Source organism: Fonsecaea multimorphosa (genome assembly GCF_000836435.1).
Source record: "Fonsecaea multimorphosa CBS 102226 unplaced genomic scaffold supercont1.19, whole genome shotgun sequence".
In the NCBI taxonomy this organism is placed as follows: domain Eukaryota; kingdom Fungi; phylum Ascomycota; class Eurotiomycetes; order Chaetothyriales; family Herpotrichiellaceae; genus Fonsecaea; species Fonsecaea multimorphosa.
Genome location: NW_015971653.1, coordinates 212698 through 227230, shown reverse-complemented (window position 1 = coordinate 227230; position 14533 = coordinate 212698). Strand labels below are relative to the sequence as shown.

Below are 14533 nucleotides of genomic sequence, written 5' to 3'. Positions count from 1 at the left end.
CTCCTCATCCAAACACCCACCCCATTCCCATATTGTACATTTTGGTATCACATCTCTTGTCGTTTCCTGCATTCCGCCCGGGACCTCTGCTTTGACGGTTTCTACTGCGTGGTAGCCCTGATAGCCTGTAGCAAAAGCGCGAAGATCAACCCCCTGGCCACATTCTCCATCTGTAAACAGTCAAACACTTTTCCCAGCGCTTCTCCACTGGCGGCTGTGCCCATCACGCTGGTCAAGGCCTGCGGCATACCCCTTTCAATGAGCAATTTCCGCGCTTTTAGACGCAGCTTCTCCTTCTCTCCCGCGGTCAACTCTTTCGGCCACGTGGACCTCTCTTCCTCGGTGGGTAGAGTATTGTACCGCAGAGTATTGATATGCATCGCCAATCCCTTATCGGAGAAATTCGTGTCGAGAACACTTTCTTGCAGTAATACACGGATGGATTCGAGTTGCGGATTGTTTGGTCGCAGGAGGAACGTCTTCGCTGCACCGAGGAGCGACAGTCGGATTGACCACGCCCCCGAGAGAGAGTAGAGCTCAGTAAGGATGGCGAAGATCAGTTCTATCAGGATCCGGGTCTCTTCTTCCGAGACTGGGAAATCCTTTTTGGCTCGTCTCGAGGGTGTCTTTGCCGGCGCATTGGTCGTGGAGGGCGCCGAGCCCGAGTCTTCCCATTTCAATGATGGAGCAGGCGTTGATGGATTGGCCGTGATGGTATCTTGGCGGGATCGTGGCGGCGTCTCTGGTCTAGGGAGTGTTATTGGTTGGTAGTCGTCTGAGATGACACTTGGTGGCGGTGGCATTGATATGGCTTCTTCTGATTCAAGGCCCGATTCGTTCAAGCTGATCGGTGATTGAGCACTATCTTCCGAAACAGCGACTCGAGCACTGGGTCGCGCGGGTAAGGGGGGCGGCTTCTCAAAACTGTCGGTGCTTTGTCGCGGCAGTTCCTGGCTCATCCGCGAAACCGAGTTGGACGATTGTCCCGTGTGGGTTCTTGACGGCGTAGGTCTTGCTGCAATAAGCCTCTTCGGGCCTCCTCCAACACCGGTCGCCACGGCTCCAAAGACTCCCTGTACACCTCCTAGCACGGCCTTGCCGCCGCCAGCAATGTTCTTTCCGCCCTGTCCTAAGACATTGATGAAGTTCTTGCCAACGTTTTCCAGTGCAGCGCCTCCCTGTACTAGAACATTCTTGCTCTGCGCAGGCGCCTTTTGAAGGCCGGTCTCTTTGTCGAGGAATTTCTTCATGGCTTCCGTTTCGGCCAACGGCTCATATTTGACAACGAACCTCAGATAGGCCTCCAGGCTTTGGGAGAGTGTCGCGCTCGTCTGGCCTCTCCAGGTAGGCAAGTTCGGATACTTTTGCCCGAATTCCGGCACGCCTGAGATGCGAGCGAGTGTGGTCAGGGTCTGATGAAGGGGCTCGAACTCCGTGTACTTGCGTGAGACCATCCAGCCGGGGTAGCGATGCGATGCAGGCTCTATTTGCAGCAAATACTCATTATTCGGCTTCTGTCGGAACGCGGCTCGTTCGTTAAGGTCGCCAAGGTCAAGCATGGTGATCGAGGCGTTGTGCAATGTCAAGGGGATTGCCATCATGGTTTCGACAGGCGCCGGAGCAGTCGACACAGGTGGTAGCACGTTTGGGACTGTCTCGGCCAACTGGTCAAAATTGGTAAAGGAGTCTTGTTCTTTGCTGGGGCTTGGAGTTGACGAGTGGTAGGCATTGCCGTCATTGTCGAAGACCAAGGATGTGTCCAAAGATTGTTCTCCATGCCGATTCCGATCACTGTCCGAGGAGGACGGTGTAGCCATTCCGACATCATTGGTGGCGACGGAACTGGTTTCCTCGGGCTCGCTGGAGACCAGTCCGCGTTTCCGCCTGGCCTCATCCTCAGCAATCATCTCGTTCAGTCTCTGAGCTTCCCGCATGGCTTCCTGCATGGCCTCTTCGGCCTTACTCATGCGGCGGTCGCGGTCCTTGCCGGCATCGACGTTCTCCTTAGCTTGCGACATGGCCTCATTCATATCTTCAACCCCAGCATCGATAGCATTCATGAGTTCGGGTTCGCCATCCTGCAGCAGGTACACAATCCAACCATTGATAAACTCTGGTTTCGAGCACATGTCAATGGTGGTTTCTAGCACCAGTCCGGCCAACACCTCCCTCAAGAACGTCTTGACCGGAGGACAATTGTAGGACTTGGGCTCGAGGAAGTTCTGCAAGATATCATCCGCGACGAGATTGAGCTTACGGTCTTGCTGTTCCCTGCTGAGTACATTGGCCAAATTACTGTCGGGCTGAAAATGTAGATAGGTCTTCACGGCGGTCTCGGCATCCTGATTAGATGACGCCTTGAGGGCGGTGGAGAGTTCATTGAGGAAGACAATGATGATGGAGGTCGAATTGGCGAAGAAATCGAGGACGGGATCGGCAGTCCGTTTGCGGGAGAGATGGTTGGAGAAGGAGAGGACGAAGCTCGTGAAGGTCTGTCTGCACGTAGCTGGAAAGGACTGGTCTCTGGGAAGCAGTGGACTATACCACAGTTTGACGTAGTCTCTTATGACAGCATCGGTCAGGTTGTTGAGTGCGGCTCTCGTCTCAGGTTCGAAGTCGGAGTAATCCAGTCTCTTCAACTCGAGCTTGGAGTCGATGGGACTATCGTCCTCTTCATCCTTGGTCTTCCGTCTCCCTTCTCGCCAATCCAGCACTCTCTGTGCGACTTCAATGCCCAGCTCTTTCCTTCTCCTGTTGATCTCTTGGTTTTCGCCTTCCAGTTTTCCGCCATACTGATTTTCCCACGTCGCATGAAGGACGATGCCACCAACTGCGCCAATGAGAACTAAACCGACTCTCCCCAGAACGAGGTAGGTGGAGGCACAGAGGCCGACGGCGCAGGCCCCGAGGGTCTCATTGCTCGCATTCGCAAAGAACTTGAGGGTCGCATCAATCACAGCCGACGTGGTCAGCGCTTTCGACGGAAGTGGTTGCGGGGCGAGTGTAGTAGGATTCGAGGGTGATTTATGGTCGGGGGCCATGGACGGTTCGACTTTGACATGGTCGCCTTGAGGCGCTTCGAGAGGATGAGATGTTTCTTCCATGGCCAGTTTCTCTCATAGTTGTGTGTTCCCCGAGTCGACCAGAGCAGATAAGATTGTCGTGCAGCGTGTTGGCAGCGTATTGTCTGACTTATGTTTGAATGAAAGGACACCGTTGAAGCCTGCATAAGCCGGCCTCTCGGAACGCGTGTTGAGGACCTGGACCCCCCAGGCGTGCAGCGGCGTGCAGCGGCGTGGCAGGGTGAAAAGAAGGAGGCGTGGCGCCCCCTGCACGGCTGCACCGTTCAAGCCTCCGCATGTGAGGCGCGTGGCTTGCGGGCAACAGACCCCTGTCACCCACCTGTCGACTCGCAGTGTTGCCCCGTTAAAAAAGTTGCGTGCCGCATATGAGAATTTTTGATTCGAGGATTGCAAGGGTTGCATGCCTCGAAAAAAGTTCATAGATCTTTGGGTCTCGTTTCTCTACCAAAAAGCAGGATCAACCTAACCTTTTCATTTCTTTGGAAACATCACTCGCACCATGACTGACCAACTTTGCTCAAGCTGTCATGAGCCTCTGCTCATCGAGGTTGAGCCAGATAGTGATGTTGAGGAGAGCAAGGCGGCAGCCCAAGCAACGAGTGTCCCCGATGATGTGGAATTGTCCTGTGGCTGCCATTACCATTGGTATGTGTGTATCATAGTCTCAGGGGTCTAGTAACTCATCCGGCATATTAGGGAGTGTTTTCTAGACTCCTACACAATTACACAATGCCCCAACTGCGCCAAAGACATATCCTCTCTTTCTCCCAGTGGATCGCAACAGGTGCTGGTTACTCTCCGGAATGAAGGCGGCGTCCAAGAGCGCTATGATATCCTCCCAGCAGCCACCGAAGAAGCCTACCTGCGCGCATATCCCGAAGAGCGGAAAGGCCACGCCTATCTGGAATTCTGCCGCGAGGGTGACATCGATGCTATCATCCACATGATCAAGGACTCCGAGGAAGACGAGGAAGAGGAAGAAGAAGAAGAAGAAGACGGGGAGACTGCTGATATATTGCGATACCGGGGCACATTCGAGGGTATCGAAGGCTCGGGGTTACACGTCGCCATTCGATACAACCAGCAAGAGGTGGCATGGTTATTGCTGGCTCTCGGATCCCAACTTGACTGGACGAAATTTCCATCACTCGTTCTCCAAGCAATGCAAGGTCTGGGATTGCGCAAAGAAGACAGGAAGGGTGAGCCAGATATTAGGACTCTGGTAGACAGCGATGGGCGAACACCCGCTGCATTGGCACAGGAGCTCGGAGGCTTGTGGACAGAATGGCTCAGTGAGGGCCGATTGATTCCCTGACTTCGATATGTGAGCTGAACTTTGGTCTGTCTCACGCCATAATTCTCATAATGACCTGTCTGATTCATCGGTCGCTAGAGATCTAAAGCAGTAGGTGTGATGGATGTTTTGTTCTGCGACGTCCGAGTGAATCATAGCAGAATGGAGGAGTGTTGCTGCCTGATGCAAAGAAGACGCCGGTCTCGGAGGCTCAGGAGCTGCTCGTGGTCTGCTCCCGGTCTCGAAGAATGTATTTTGTATGAGTGCCATGGGCCACCACGCTCTTACTTGCGCCTTCGCCCTTGTAGATGGTAACCGTAGTGAAGCCCATGTTTCTCCCCACCTTGCTGACATGGCCCTCGATGGTCAAAACGTCGCCCAGCTTCGCGGTCGAGACGTAGGAAACGTGGATATCGGTACTCAATCCAGTCTTTTCCAGGCCCGTACTGGCAATGGCCATCCCTCCAGCCCAATCGACGATGGTTGCGGACACGGAGCCATGCAGTCCACCCTTGGAATTGAGCAGATTTGCCGACACAGGAAGTCGAGCGACCATGGAGCCGTCGGTGGCAGAGACGAGTTCAATGTCCGAAAAGAAGAATTTGTAGACGGGGGAATTGTGAGAGACGCGTGCCCAGCATGCTTGGACGCTCTCCAAGGGTGTTTTGACCGAGCCCATCTGGACAGCTGCAGCGATAGATAAAACAGATGCAAATGTCAATTTCTCGGTTCTATAGGCCTTGCAACTTGACGCAAAGAGCAGAGAACAAAAACGACAGAAGGATGAGGAGGGGCTACGGGACAAATAATGGAGCGGGCGAGGCGGGCATTCAACAAATATGAATTGAATTGAAACTCCGAGCGCAAAGGGAATTTTAGCAAGGAATTTCTCCGCACACCGCCTTTTGCTCCGGAGCGGCAGAAAAAAAGTTGTGTGTCTCCACAAATTGAAACTCCGGCCGCAGACATTGAATTTTTGGGTGGCTTCTACAGCAGTACATGCATACACCTGGCAGCCACGGCATTGTGTCCCGTGTACTTGGTACGCAGCAACAACCATGGCCGAGTCCAAGAAGCGGAAAGCCGTGACCAGAGACGTTGACGAGGATGATGCCGCCGTCGTCTCGGGGGACGAATTCGACTTTGCACATTTGGATGGAACTCTAGCCGCGGACGACGAATCCGAGGACGATGTGAGTAGTGGAGCCGAAGACGAGAGTGATGCAGTATCTGTAGGGGCCGAAGAGCAGTCAGATCCAGAAGAGGATGATGATGAGGAAGAGGAGGAGCTACTCAAACCCAAGGCTAAACCAGGACAAGCAGAAAATGATGGTAAAGAGGTGGACATTGGTGTTTCTACCTCGGAGGAGAAAGAGCAGGAGACACCTTATGAAGATGACGACGACGAACCCAACTACTCAATCGTCAAAGATGCCAATGGCAACGACCGCTACATCTACCCGGAGATCGACCCGGGCGACGATTCCGACTACTCCGTGCCAGACAACGAAGCCAACACGATCGGGAACATCCCCTTATCATTCTACGACTCCTACCCACATATCGGGTACAATATCAACGGCAAGAAAATCATGAGACCGGCCAGAGGAGAAGCTCTGGATGCACTATTGGACAGCATCGAGATTCCCAAAGGATGGACGGGGCTTACGGACCCTGCGACTGGAAAACCGCTAGAACTCAGTCGAGATGAGCTGGAGTTGTTGAAGAAAGTGCAGATGAACGAGATCGCCGCAGAGGACGGGGGATACGACCCGTACGAGCCGACGGTGGAGTGGTTCACATCCAAAAAAGAGATCATGCCGCTGAGTTCTGCTCCGGAACCCAAGAGGCGGTTCGTGCCATCCAAGCACGAGGCGAAGCGGGTGATGAAACTCGTGCGGGCGATTCGAGAAGGGCGCATTCTGCCCTACAAGCCGCCTCAAGAACAAACAGAGGATGAGGATGAGGGGATACAGAATTATGACATCTGGGCCGATGAACAACCCAGACCAGACCATGCCATGCACATGCCCGCCCCGAAACTCCCTCCTCCGGGTTTCGATGAAAGCTACCACCCACCACCGGAATACCTGCCGGACAAGAAGGAGAAAGAAGCGTGGGAAAAGGCCGACGAAGAAGACCGAGACAAGGACTACTTGCCCACGGACCACACGTCATTGCGCAAAGTGCCGGGCTACGAACGTTTCATTAAAGAGAAGTTCGAGCGCTGTCTGGATCTGTATCTCGCGCCTCGAGTGCGCCGGACAAAGCTCAATATCGACCCGGAGTCACTGCTCCCCAAGTTACCGAATCCCGACGAACTCAGACCGTTCCCCACGCACGAGGCGGGCCGGTTCTATGGCCATACCGGTCGCGTGCGGTCTCTGGCTATTGATCCATCGGGACTGTACCTCGCCACCGGTGGAGATGACGGCACGGTCAGGGTGTGGATGTTGATGCCTCCGCGCGAAATCTGGTCCGTAAAACTGACCTCGACCACGGACGACGCCGCCACCGCAGTCAATGTCGTTCGGTGGCGACCTGGAAAAGACACACCTGCCATCCTCGCCGCCTGTGCCGGAGAAAACATCTACCTCTGCGTGCCCCGACTGGGCACCGACTTCAGCACCGAAGCCGACGCAGCCCAAGCGGTGCTGGACGCAGGATGGGGATATGCCGCATCATCCGAGAGCGGCAGCACAGCATCGAAGTCCAGCAACGGCGTCAAATGGAGCCGGCCGAGCTCTTCACAACGTGATCAGGGCGTCGCCCTGGTGATCCACCTAGGCCATACCGCGAAGACACTCTCATTCCACTCCGGGGGCAACCACTTTGTAACAATCTGCCCGGGTACCAGCGTCCCCGCCTCGCAGGCTATTGGCATCCACACAATCTCGAAACACCAAACCCAACTCCCCTTCCGCAAACGTCTCAAAGGCGGTGGCACTCCCCAGGTCGCACACTTCCACCCCAGCAAACCCGTCCTATTCGTCGCCAACCAACGCGTCATCCGCGCCTACGACCTGTCCAAACAGACGCTCTTAAAAATCATCCAACCGGGAGCACGGTGGATCAGCAGTTTCGACGTGCACCCGACCTCGTCCTCAACCTCCGGTTCCGACAATCTGATCGTCGGATCCTACGACCGCCGCCTCCTGTGGATGGACCTGGACCTGTCCCCGAGGCCGTACAAGACGCTGCGGTTCCACGACAAGGCCATCCGCACGGTGCGCTTCCACCCATCCACGAACAGATACCCGCTCTTCGCCGACGCCAGCGACGACGGCACCATCCAGGTCTTCCACGGCCAGGTCACCAGCGACATGATGAGCAATGCCCAGATTGTGCCCCTGAAGGTGTTGCGCGGTCACAAGATCACTGGCGGATTGGGCGTCTTGGACCTGGACTGGCACCCCCAGCTTCCGTGGCTCGTCAGCGCCGGAGGGGACGGGACTTGTCGTCTATGGGTTTCCTGAACCTACTATCCTCTGAAAGTGCGTCTCAGTATGTCCTTGATTAGGTACTTAGAATTTCTCGGGGCCGTTTTATGGGTGGCAGTCCCCTCGAGACATGATGTCCAACGCGTTGTAGGAGAAAGCGAGCGCATAGAGCACTTCAGCTTAATAACAAGTGAAGCCATAAAAACCTTCAGAGCTCACCGGTACATGAAACGTGAATACCGCCCTTCTATGCATCCCCCCAGCGCTCTGATACGCGAGTCAAACAATCCTACGACGTGTATGGTTTAGGGGTTGTTTTGGCGGAGATCGCGTTCTGAGAGCCTATCGGTGCGCTCGATGGGTTCTCAGACGGTCACAATAACAATGAATAGAAAGTGCTTTCAGGGATACCGGAGGTTCTGCAAGAGTAGAGCACGACAATATACGAGATATGCGACATGGGGCTGGGTGCAGAGGTCAGGCTCCAGTACAAGGACGCTGTGCTTTGGTGTCTCCATGACTGGCAGCTGCATGAATTAGAGGCAAGTCGGTTTACTCTCGAGAAGAAGGAGCTGGATCGGGAGATCGAATTGGAGAAGACTTTCTTTTGGAACATTGCCACCAGATTGGATCAGGTCAGTACCGCGTTTGGGCCTCCCAAGACCAACAATGAAGGGCGTTGATACTCGGACATGACGATTTGGCTATCCTCTGGGCCCAGGAGAATATGAGGTGGTCTGGAGGTGTAGTATTCCATGTCAGCATATATACCTGGACAATAGATGTCCTGTGTCGCACGATTGATGGGCCTCGATGCCATTGACAAGTTGCTGTCCATCTATTCTATGATATCGGATGGTGGCCATTGCTTTTTGCTTCGCTTGCAGATATCCTGCCGCTCTGCTTTTCATACAGTCCTGATACATGATTCATATCATCCTCCTAGACCTTTGTCGGCTTTCTCGGTCGCGGCCGACGTCCCTCATCCCAGGCGGAAAAAGTAAATGTATGCGAACTTCTTCATTTCGTCCACGTCCACGGCCTTGACCACCTTCTCGTCATTGAAAAGAACCCACTGTCGTTCCTTGCCGTCTCCAGGAATCGCCTTCCGAATGAATGCGACATAGTGACCGGCATGAATGCTGGCGCCTTTATGGCAGACAATACTCTGAAGCTCAAACTTGGCGGGTAGTTGATCACTGCCGGGGAGTGCCTTTGGCTGACTCGGTCCAGTGGGAACATCTTCGCCAAAATCGCCTTGGTCATCTGGATGGCTGAAGACCCAGTCCAGAGCTCGGTTGACATCGCCGTTGCATTCTCGTAGTGCTTTCCGTGCCTGTGGTACACTAATCCCCATATCTCCAAGCTGAGCGATCTTGTCAGCATCGTCACCTGAGCCAGTTCCACCGCCGCCACCACCAAGATTTAGAGGTTCGTCGATGTCAGCGTCGTCCATATGCGAAAAAAGCCAATTCATGGCTGCCTCTGCATCTGCATTGCCCGTGGCGTGTAGAGCCTTTTCGCATCGTACCAGAGGGAAACCCATTGACGCAAGCTGCTCAAGGGCTGCCTCGTTCGGGACAAATGCGGCTGAAGACGATTTAGAATCTCCCACATCTGCATCTTCGGGCAGTTCCTCTTCGCCCGGTTGTAATCCATGAGATTTGTAGGTGCTAAGGTCAAACAGTTCATCTGATACCTGGACAGGGATGTCGAGTTTAGTGGGCACCCAGTTGATGATTTCGAAGCGCAGAGGATTGATGGCAAGATTGCGTGGGAACGTCTTAAACTTGGACGACTTTGAAAATCCTGCCTTAGAGCCACAAGCAGGACAGGTCAACTCCACGGAAGTGGAGGCCGTGAAGATATCTAGGCATTCCTTGAGTGAGACTGGCTCGAATTCAGCACCCTTCGTTGTATCTGCTGCCCCACTGGCGCCGTTGACCACCTGTTTCCTCCTGACGGGTACAGGAATCGAAATGTTGTCTTGCTCGTCGGTTCTGTATCGCACGCGCTTGCAGTTTAGGCACTGCAAGCGTTGTTCCAGTGCGAAGCGAAAAGACTGAACAGGATCTTCCGAAGGGCGAGTGCCATTGGAGATATTGATGAGCTTAAAGAGATGAAGTAGCAATTCAAAAGCGTCCTGTTGTCTCATGGTTGAGAACTCCTCATGTCCTCGTCCGATCAGATGCTTGAACATGGCAGGGGAGAGACCCTTCTGGTGTGGCACTTCAGGGTTGTCGGGAGTGGCATGAACGTTGCTTTCAGGACGAGAGTAGCGACCGGAGAGTATCCCGTCAGCAAGCTTCCGTAACTGTGTCTCTAAGTCCTCAGCGGGAAGTTCACTGGCTGGAGGAGGCTCCTCCGGACGGTAATACCGCTGTTGAAAGTCTGGCAACGCGAACAGGCATTGTACAGTGCTTGCAAGGTAGCAACTGTTGCCGATATTCTTGAGACCTGTAAGACCCGGCCCAAAAAGCGGAGACAGCTCTTTTCCATCTTCTGTTGTCATGGAGAAGTCCCATTTCAAGTTTTGCTCCACCTGCATCTCCATGAGGCTCTTTTCGGTCTTTTCCCGTTCAGCAATGTTGATGCCCCAGTGAGCGAGATGCTTGGCAAGGTCAGTGTCGACTCGCTCCTCATTGCACTGGTAGCAATAGACGTCGGCACTGCCCTCTGGAGTGATGGAGCCAAGCTTGACCGCAACAGCATGGCCAGTCTGTGTTGCGTGGTCCAGACCGTGAGAGTTGCCACCAATACCACCAAACTGTGCACGACCACATCCCAGGTTCCCACATTCCAGGCAGAGCCACAGGTTCTCCTTCAGGTCGCACATGGAACATGAGCCCAGGTTCTGTGATTCAATCTGTCGGCTAGGCTGCTGCTCCAGACAGAGAGTGTGTTCGCACGGTGTAAACTCTTGCTCCCATGCCTTGACTTCTTCTGATTTAGCAAAGGTCATGGCCTTCATGACTCCGTCCACGACTGCAGGCAGATTCCCCGAATTCTTATCCAGCTCCTGTATTTGACATGCATAGCATTTTGCTGTTGTGACTGTATCATACTTGTCCTCCTCTGTCTCCGCAGCAATGGCGAGTTTGGTGAGCTTTGGTGGGGGTTCATCTCGTTGGACTTGTTTCCGGGTTCGTTTAATGTTCAGAACCAGTGGATGTTCGGTAGAGGAGTAGTGCAGTAGGGAGTGATTGCGGTCCCCTGCGCAGCCACCGTTGAAGCAATGCAGGCAGACATCGAGACCAGCTTCATCGTCTATGGAATCGAAACACTGGGTGCAGTCTTCGCGGTAGACGCTCTGGTTGGGTCTGGGAGGGTGTAGAGTGTCTAGATAGGCATGAGGGCACTCCATTATGGCTGCGAGGGGGACGAAGACGGTATGAAAAGTTAGGGACACCAAGATTGACTAGAATAAAGGACGATGAAGTGGAAAGGCAGAGAGGCACAGAGAGCCGCCCACACTTCAAGTGACGAGGCTGTGCCCACCTGCACCTTTAGCTGCAAGGCTGACGTATTACTTTTGTGCAGTGGCGCTGATTGGTCATTAGCTTGGCGCCAAAACCGTTCAAAGCAGCGGCACTGCCCCCCCATATTCGACGGCGAGGACGTGTTCCTGAAGCCAGACCTGACACCCCTCGACGCCAGTTTGCGATACCAAACACCACAGGTCTTTGTTTCACTTACCGCATACTGCATTTGCACAGGCCCGTGATGCGGTCCGTAGCCTTCTTCCGAATGCTGCTTCGATAATGAAAATAGCATTGTCAAGAACCTTTACTTGATCATCTGATGGACTCACCTGGGAATTGCCCGACATTGCACTGAGGCCCAGTCTACTTTACTCAAGGCACGCACCATGGCCCTTCTACAAAATGAAGAGTAAGTTTCCTCCCGGCGTATCTCTACGAACAATCTGAGGCTCCATGTGAAGTTACCATTGATCTGAGATTCGCTGACCCTCAACGCCAGTTTTGCCATCTGGTTTCTGCGCACATCTTACCTAGGGAGTGCGAAAGATGGCACTGCGGAGCGACTCATCAATGTGAACTCATCGATTCTAAACAGTCCTGGATTTCGCGCAGCAGGCTGGTCAGCGGATCCTGTTCACCGGACATACTCTCCACCCATTCCGACATCGATCAACAGCGAGTATCTCAAGGAAGGCGCCGACCTGCAGCAAGTAAATTCCCAGGCTGATGAAGAGGATGAAGGTGGCCTCGTCACTGGGAGGACCAGCAACGACACCATTGGTCCCGGTCTGAATCTCAGGCGAAGAAGGAAAAAGGAGCATGTCGAGGATGACGACAGTAGCGATCTCACCGACGAGTCAGATGAGGAGGCTGACGGTGGGCAACGTGCGGCGCAACAAATTCGCTTTGCAAAGATGCCGTCTCGTCACCGAGCCGACTCTTCTCCAATCCGCGGCTCGGATGTAGACGGGGAAACGACATCCCCAATAAAAGGTCCCACTGACAATCGACGCCGCACTGGATCTCTCGGTGCTGTTGAAGCCGTGAAAGCCCGCGCCAGGCGAGATACCACCACGAGCAGCGATATGTCCTCGGAAAATGAAGTCGACCCAGCATATTTTCAGCGTCGTCAGGTCCATGCAGGCCAAGGGTCTAAATCTGCTCCCAATCCCAATGAAGGTCAAATGACGACCAACGCAGAACCCGGTCAACCAGGAGATGTGCAAGATGACTCTGATGCTGAATCAGTTGGATCTGCAATGTCTTCTGAGCTGGGTGATACCATGGATTCTGCGTCCCTCCTCAACACCATGGAAGACACAAATCTTACATCGACACCACCCACGCTTGGCAGTCTGACCGGCTCGGGCTCTCGCTCATCTCAACCAGAATCTCCAAAGAGGCAGCGGACGTTGCCGATCCTGCACGAACTACCGCCCCCTCGACCTATTAGTATGATACAGCCCAAGAGCCTACTTACAGCGGCCCTCGGTGCCCAGAAAAAGGCTCCGAGCAACCCCATACAAGCATTTGCCGGTCTCTCAGGTAAAGGAACCCCGAACCCACTGTGGATCAAGATATACACACCTTTCGCCAACGACGCCGATGAACCCTTTGAGATGCCCCTTGCTCGTACCTCTAAAGACGGTAGCATGGTCAGCGTCGCAGAAGCGATCGGTCACGCTCTGTGGAGATATGGGGAAGAAAAGCGGGAGCCTCCTCTCCGGTCTGAACAGCTCGATGTCAATAAGTGGACACTACGAATGGTGGAAGATGGAGAGGTGGATGATGATTTCCCACCGCTCGTTCGCACGAGGCCAGTGGCAGATTTCACGTACAACAACAATAGGGGCGGCAGGGGTCGGACAAGAGATCGTCCGTTTGATGAATTTGCGCTTGTCGAAGCTTCCGCTACTCAGTATGAAGCGAACAAAAAGGAAACGCCTCAGTTTATACCAGAACCAGCGGCCGAGGGTGGCCCTGTCGCTACGTTAGATGGGGCTGCATCGCAGCCTCAGGCACCCCCTCCTCTTCCCTCAAAAGCGCCACCATCGCGAACCAACATTCTCTTGGCTGGCCAGCCGTTCACCTCTGCGCTCAGCAACACATCCTTGACGCCTGCAGATCTCCCTGCGCCAGCCGCACCGCAGGCCACTCCACGCATGGGCGCCACAAAGACCATCAGGATACGGTATCTGAACCTCGAGATGACCGCGCAGACAATGACCATGGAGATCTCGACAGACGGCTACATTGCTGAGATTCTAGACCATGTGTGCAAGAGATGGAATCTTGAGAAGGCTGGGTTTGTGCTAAAAGTGGCCGGGACCAATACTGTTGCCCCCTTGGATCGCACGGTGGAAGCTCTAGGTGGGCGGTCCGAGCTGGACCTCGTGCGTCGAAGGTTCGGGGCTGGTGCCAGTTTGACAGGCTCGCCGGGCAGTTCTTCGCCCAACGCGCCACTTTTACTGGACATTCAAGGTCTCAAGAAGGGCAAGAGAGGCCAGGCTAATCTCCCTCTGGCGCAGAAACAGGACCTCTTGTCAAGTGCCAGCAACTTCAAGAAGTATTATGTCACGAGGAAACAGTTGGGCGGCTTTGCTCAAGGAAGCCAGAGGGTGCTCGTGTTTGATGGCGACATCATTCATGTCATGCCGGCAGATACCAGCTCCAATGCCAAATTCAGTTCGATTGCATTCAACGATATCTTGAAGTGCAAGGTCAGCTCGAAGCACCCCAAGCTTGTCCGGATCGTGGTGCGGCGAATCAACGAGTCGAAACGGTATGATTTCGAGGCGCGGACAGCAGGGGAAGCACAGGAGATTGTGGACGAGGTGACACGGGAGATGAGGTTGGCGAGAGCATGAGGGAGACGTACTTCATGCCTCTCTTGCGTCTCCAGGCACGAAGGACGTGATTTACTCCGCTGTTTATCTCGACGCTCTCAGCAAGATGTGAGTTGCCCAGCCGCGGAGTACATACATACCTACTAGGTAGGTACATAGGTACCTTGTACCTATTAGACAGTGCCCTGTCACCAGCTGGGATACAGAATGGTTTATGCCACGCAGAGATAGCTGCCGCAGGAGGCGGTGGCGCCGACCCCGGCAATCCTCGGCTGTGTCGGCCTAGTGCCTAGTGGGCTGCTAACCTGTTACTGCACCTGGTGCACTTGGTGCCTCTGGTGCCTCTAAGAGGGTATATACCAAACACCGCTACGTAAGGAGGGGTTGT

General features: G+C 54.1%; 6 protein-coding genes across 6 annotated transcripts; 3 read left to right on the top strand and 3 right to left on the bottom strand.

Annotated features, from left to right (window-relative positions):
• Nucleotides 1–101: 101 nt before the first annotated feature.
• On the bottom strand, nucleotides 102–3104 carry Z520_08466 (uncharacterized protein; the record flags this gene model as incomplete). The annotated part of the gene is made up of 1 exon (XM_016778962.1): nucleotides 102–3104. The coding sequence occupies one exon, from the start codon at nucleotides 3102–3104 to the stop codon at nucleotides 102–104; it is 3003 nt and encodes a 1000-aa protein (XP_016629881.1).
• A 478-nt stretch (nucleotides 3105–3582) lies between these two features.
• Z520_08465 (uncharacterized protein) lies at nucleotides 3583–4398 on the top strand (the record flags this gene model as incomplete). Its single annotated transcript, XM_016778961.1, has 2 exons — nucleotides 3583–3728; nucleotides 3780–4398. 2 exons carry the CDS (start codon nucleotides 3583–3585, stop codon nucleotides 4396–4398), a joined length of 765 nt encoding a protein of 254 aa, XP_016629880.1.
• A 190-nt stretch (nucleotides 4399–4588) lies between these two features.
• Nucleotides 4589–5056, bottom strand: Z520_08464 (uncharacterized protein; the record flags this gene model as incomplete). The annotated part of the gene is made up of 1 exon (XM_016778960.1): nucleotides 4589–5056. The coding sequence occupies one exon, from the start codon at nucleotides 5054–5056 to the stop codon at nucleotides 4589–4591; it is 468 nt and encodes a 155-aa protein (XP_016629879.1).
• Nucleotides 5057–5435: 379 nt separating this feature from the next.
• Z520_08463 (uncharacterized protein) lies at nucleotides 5436–7853 on the top strand (the record flags this gene model as incomplete). The annotated part of the gene is made up of 1 exon (XM_016778959.1): nucleotides 5436–7853. The coding sequence occupies one exon, from the start codon at nucleotides 5436–5438 to the stop codon at nucleotides 7851–7853; it is 2418 nt and encodes an 805-aa protein (XP_016629878.1).
• A 946-nt stretch (nucleotides 7854–8799) lies between these two features.
• Nucleotides 8800–11181, bottom strand: Z520_08462 (uncharacterized protein; the record flags this gene model as incomplete). The annotated part of the gene is made up of 1 exon (XM_016778958.1): nucleotides 8800–11181. The coding sequence occupies one exon, from the start codon at nucleotides 11179–11181 to the stop codon at nucleotides 8800–8802; it is 2382 nt and encodes a 793-aa protein (XP_016629877.1).
• Nucleotides 11182–11685: 504 nt separating this feature from the next.
• Nucleotides 11686–14166, top strand: Z520_08461 (uncharacterized protein; the record flags this gene model as incomplete). The annotated part of the gene is made up of 2 exons (XM_016778957.1): nucleotides 11686–11708; nucleotides 11799–14166. 2 exons carry the CDS (start codon nucleotides 11686–11688, stop codon nucleotides 14164–14166), a joined length of 2391 nt encoding a protein of 796 aa, XP_016629876.1.
• Nucleotides 14167–14533: the final 367 nt, after the last annotated feature.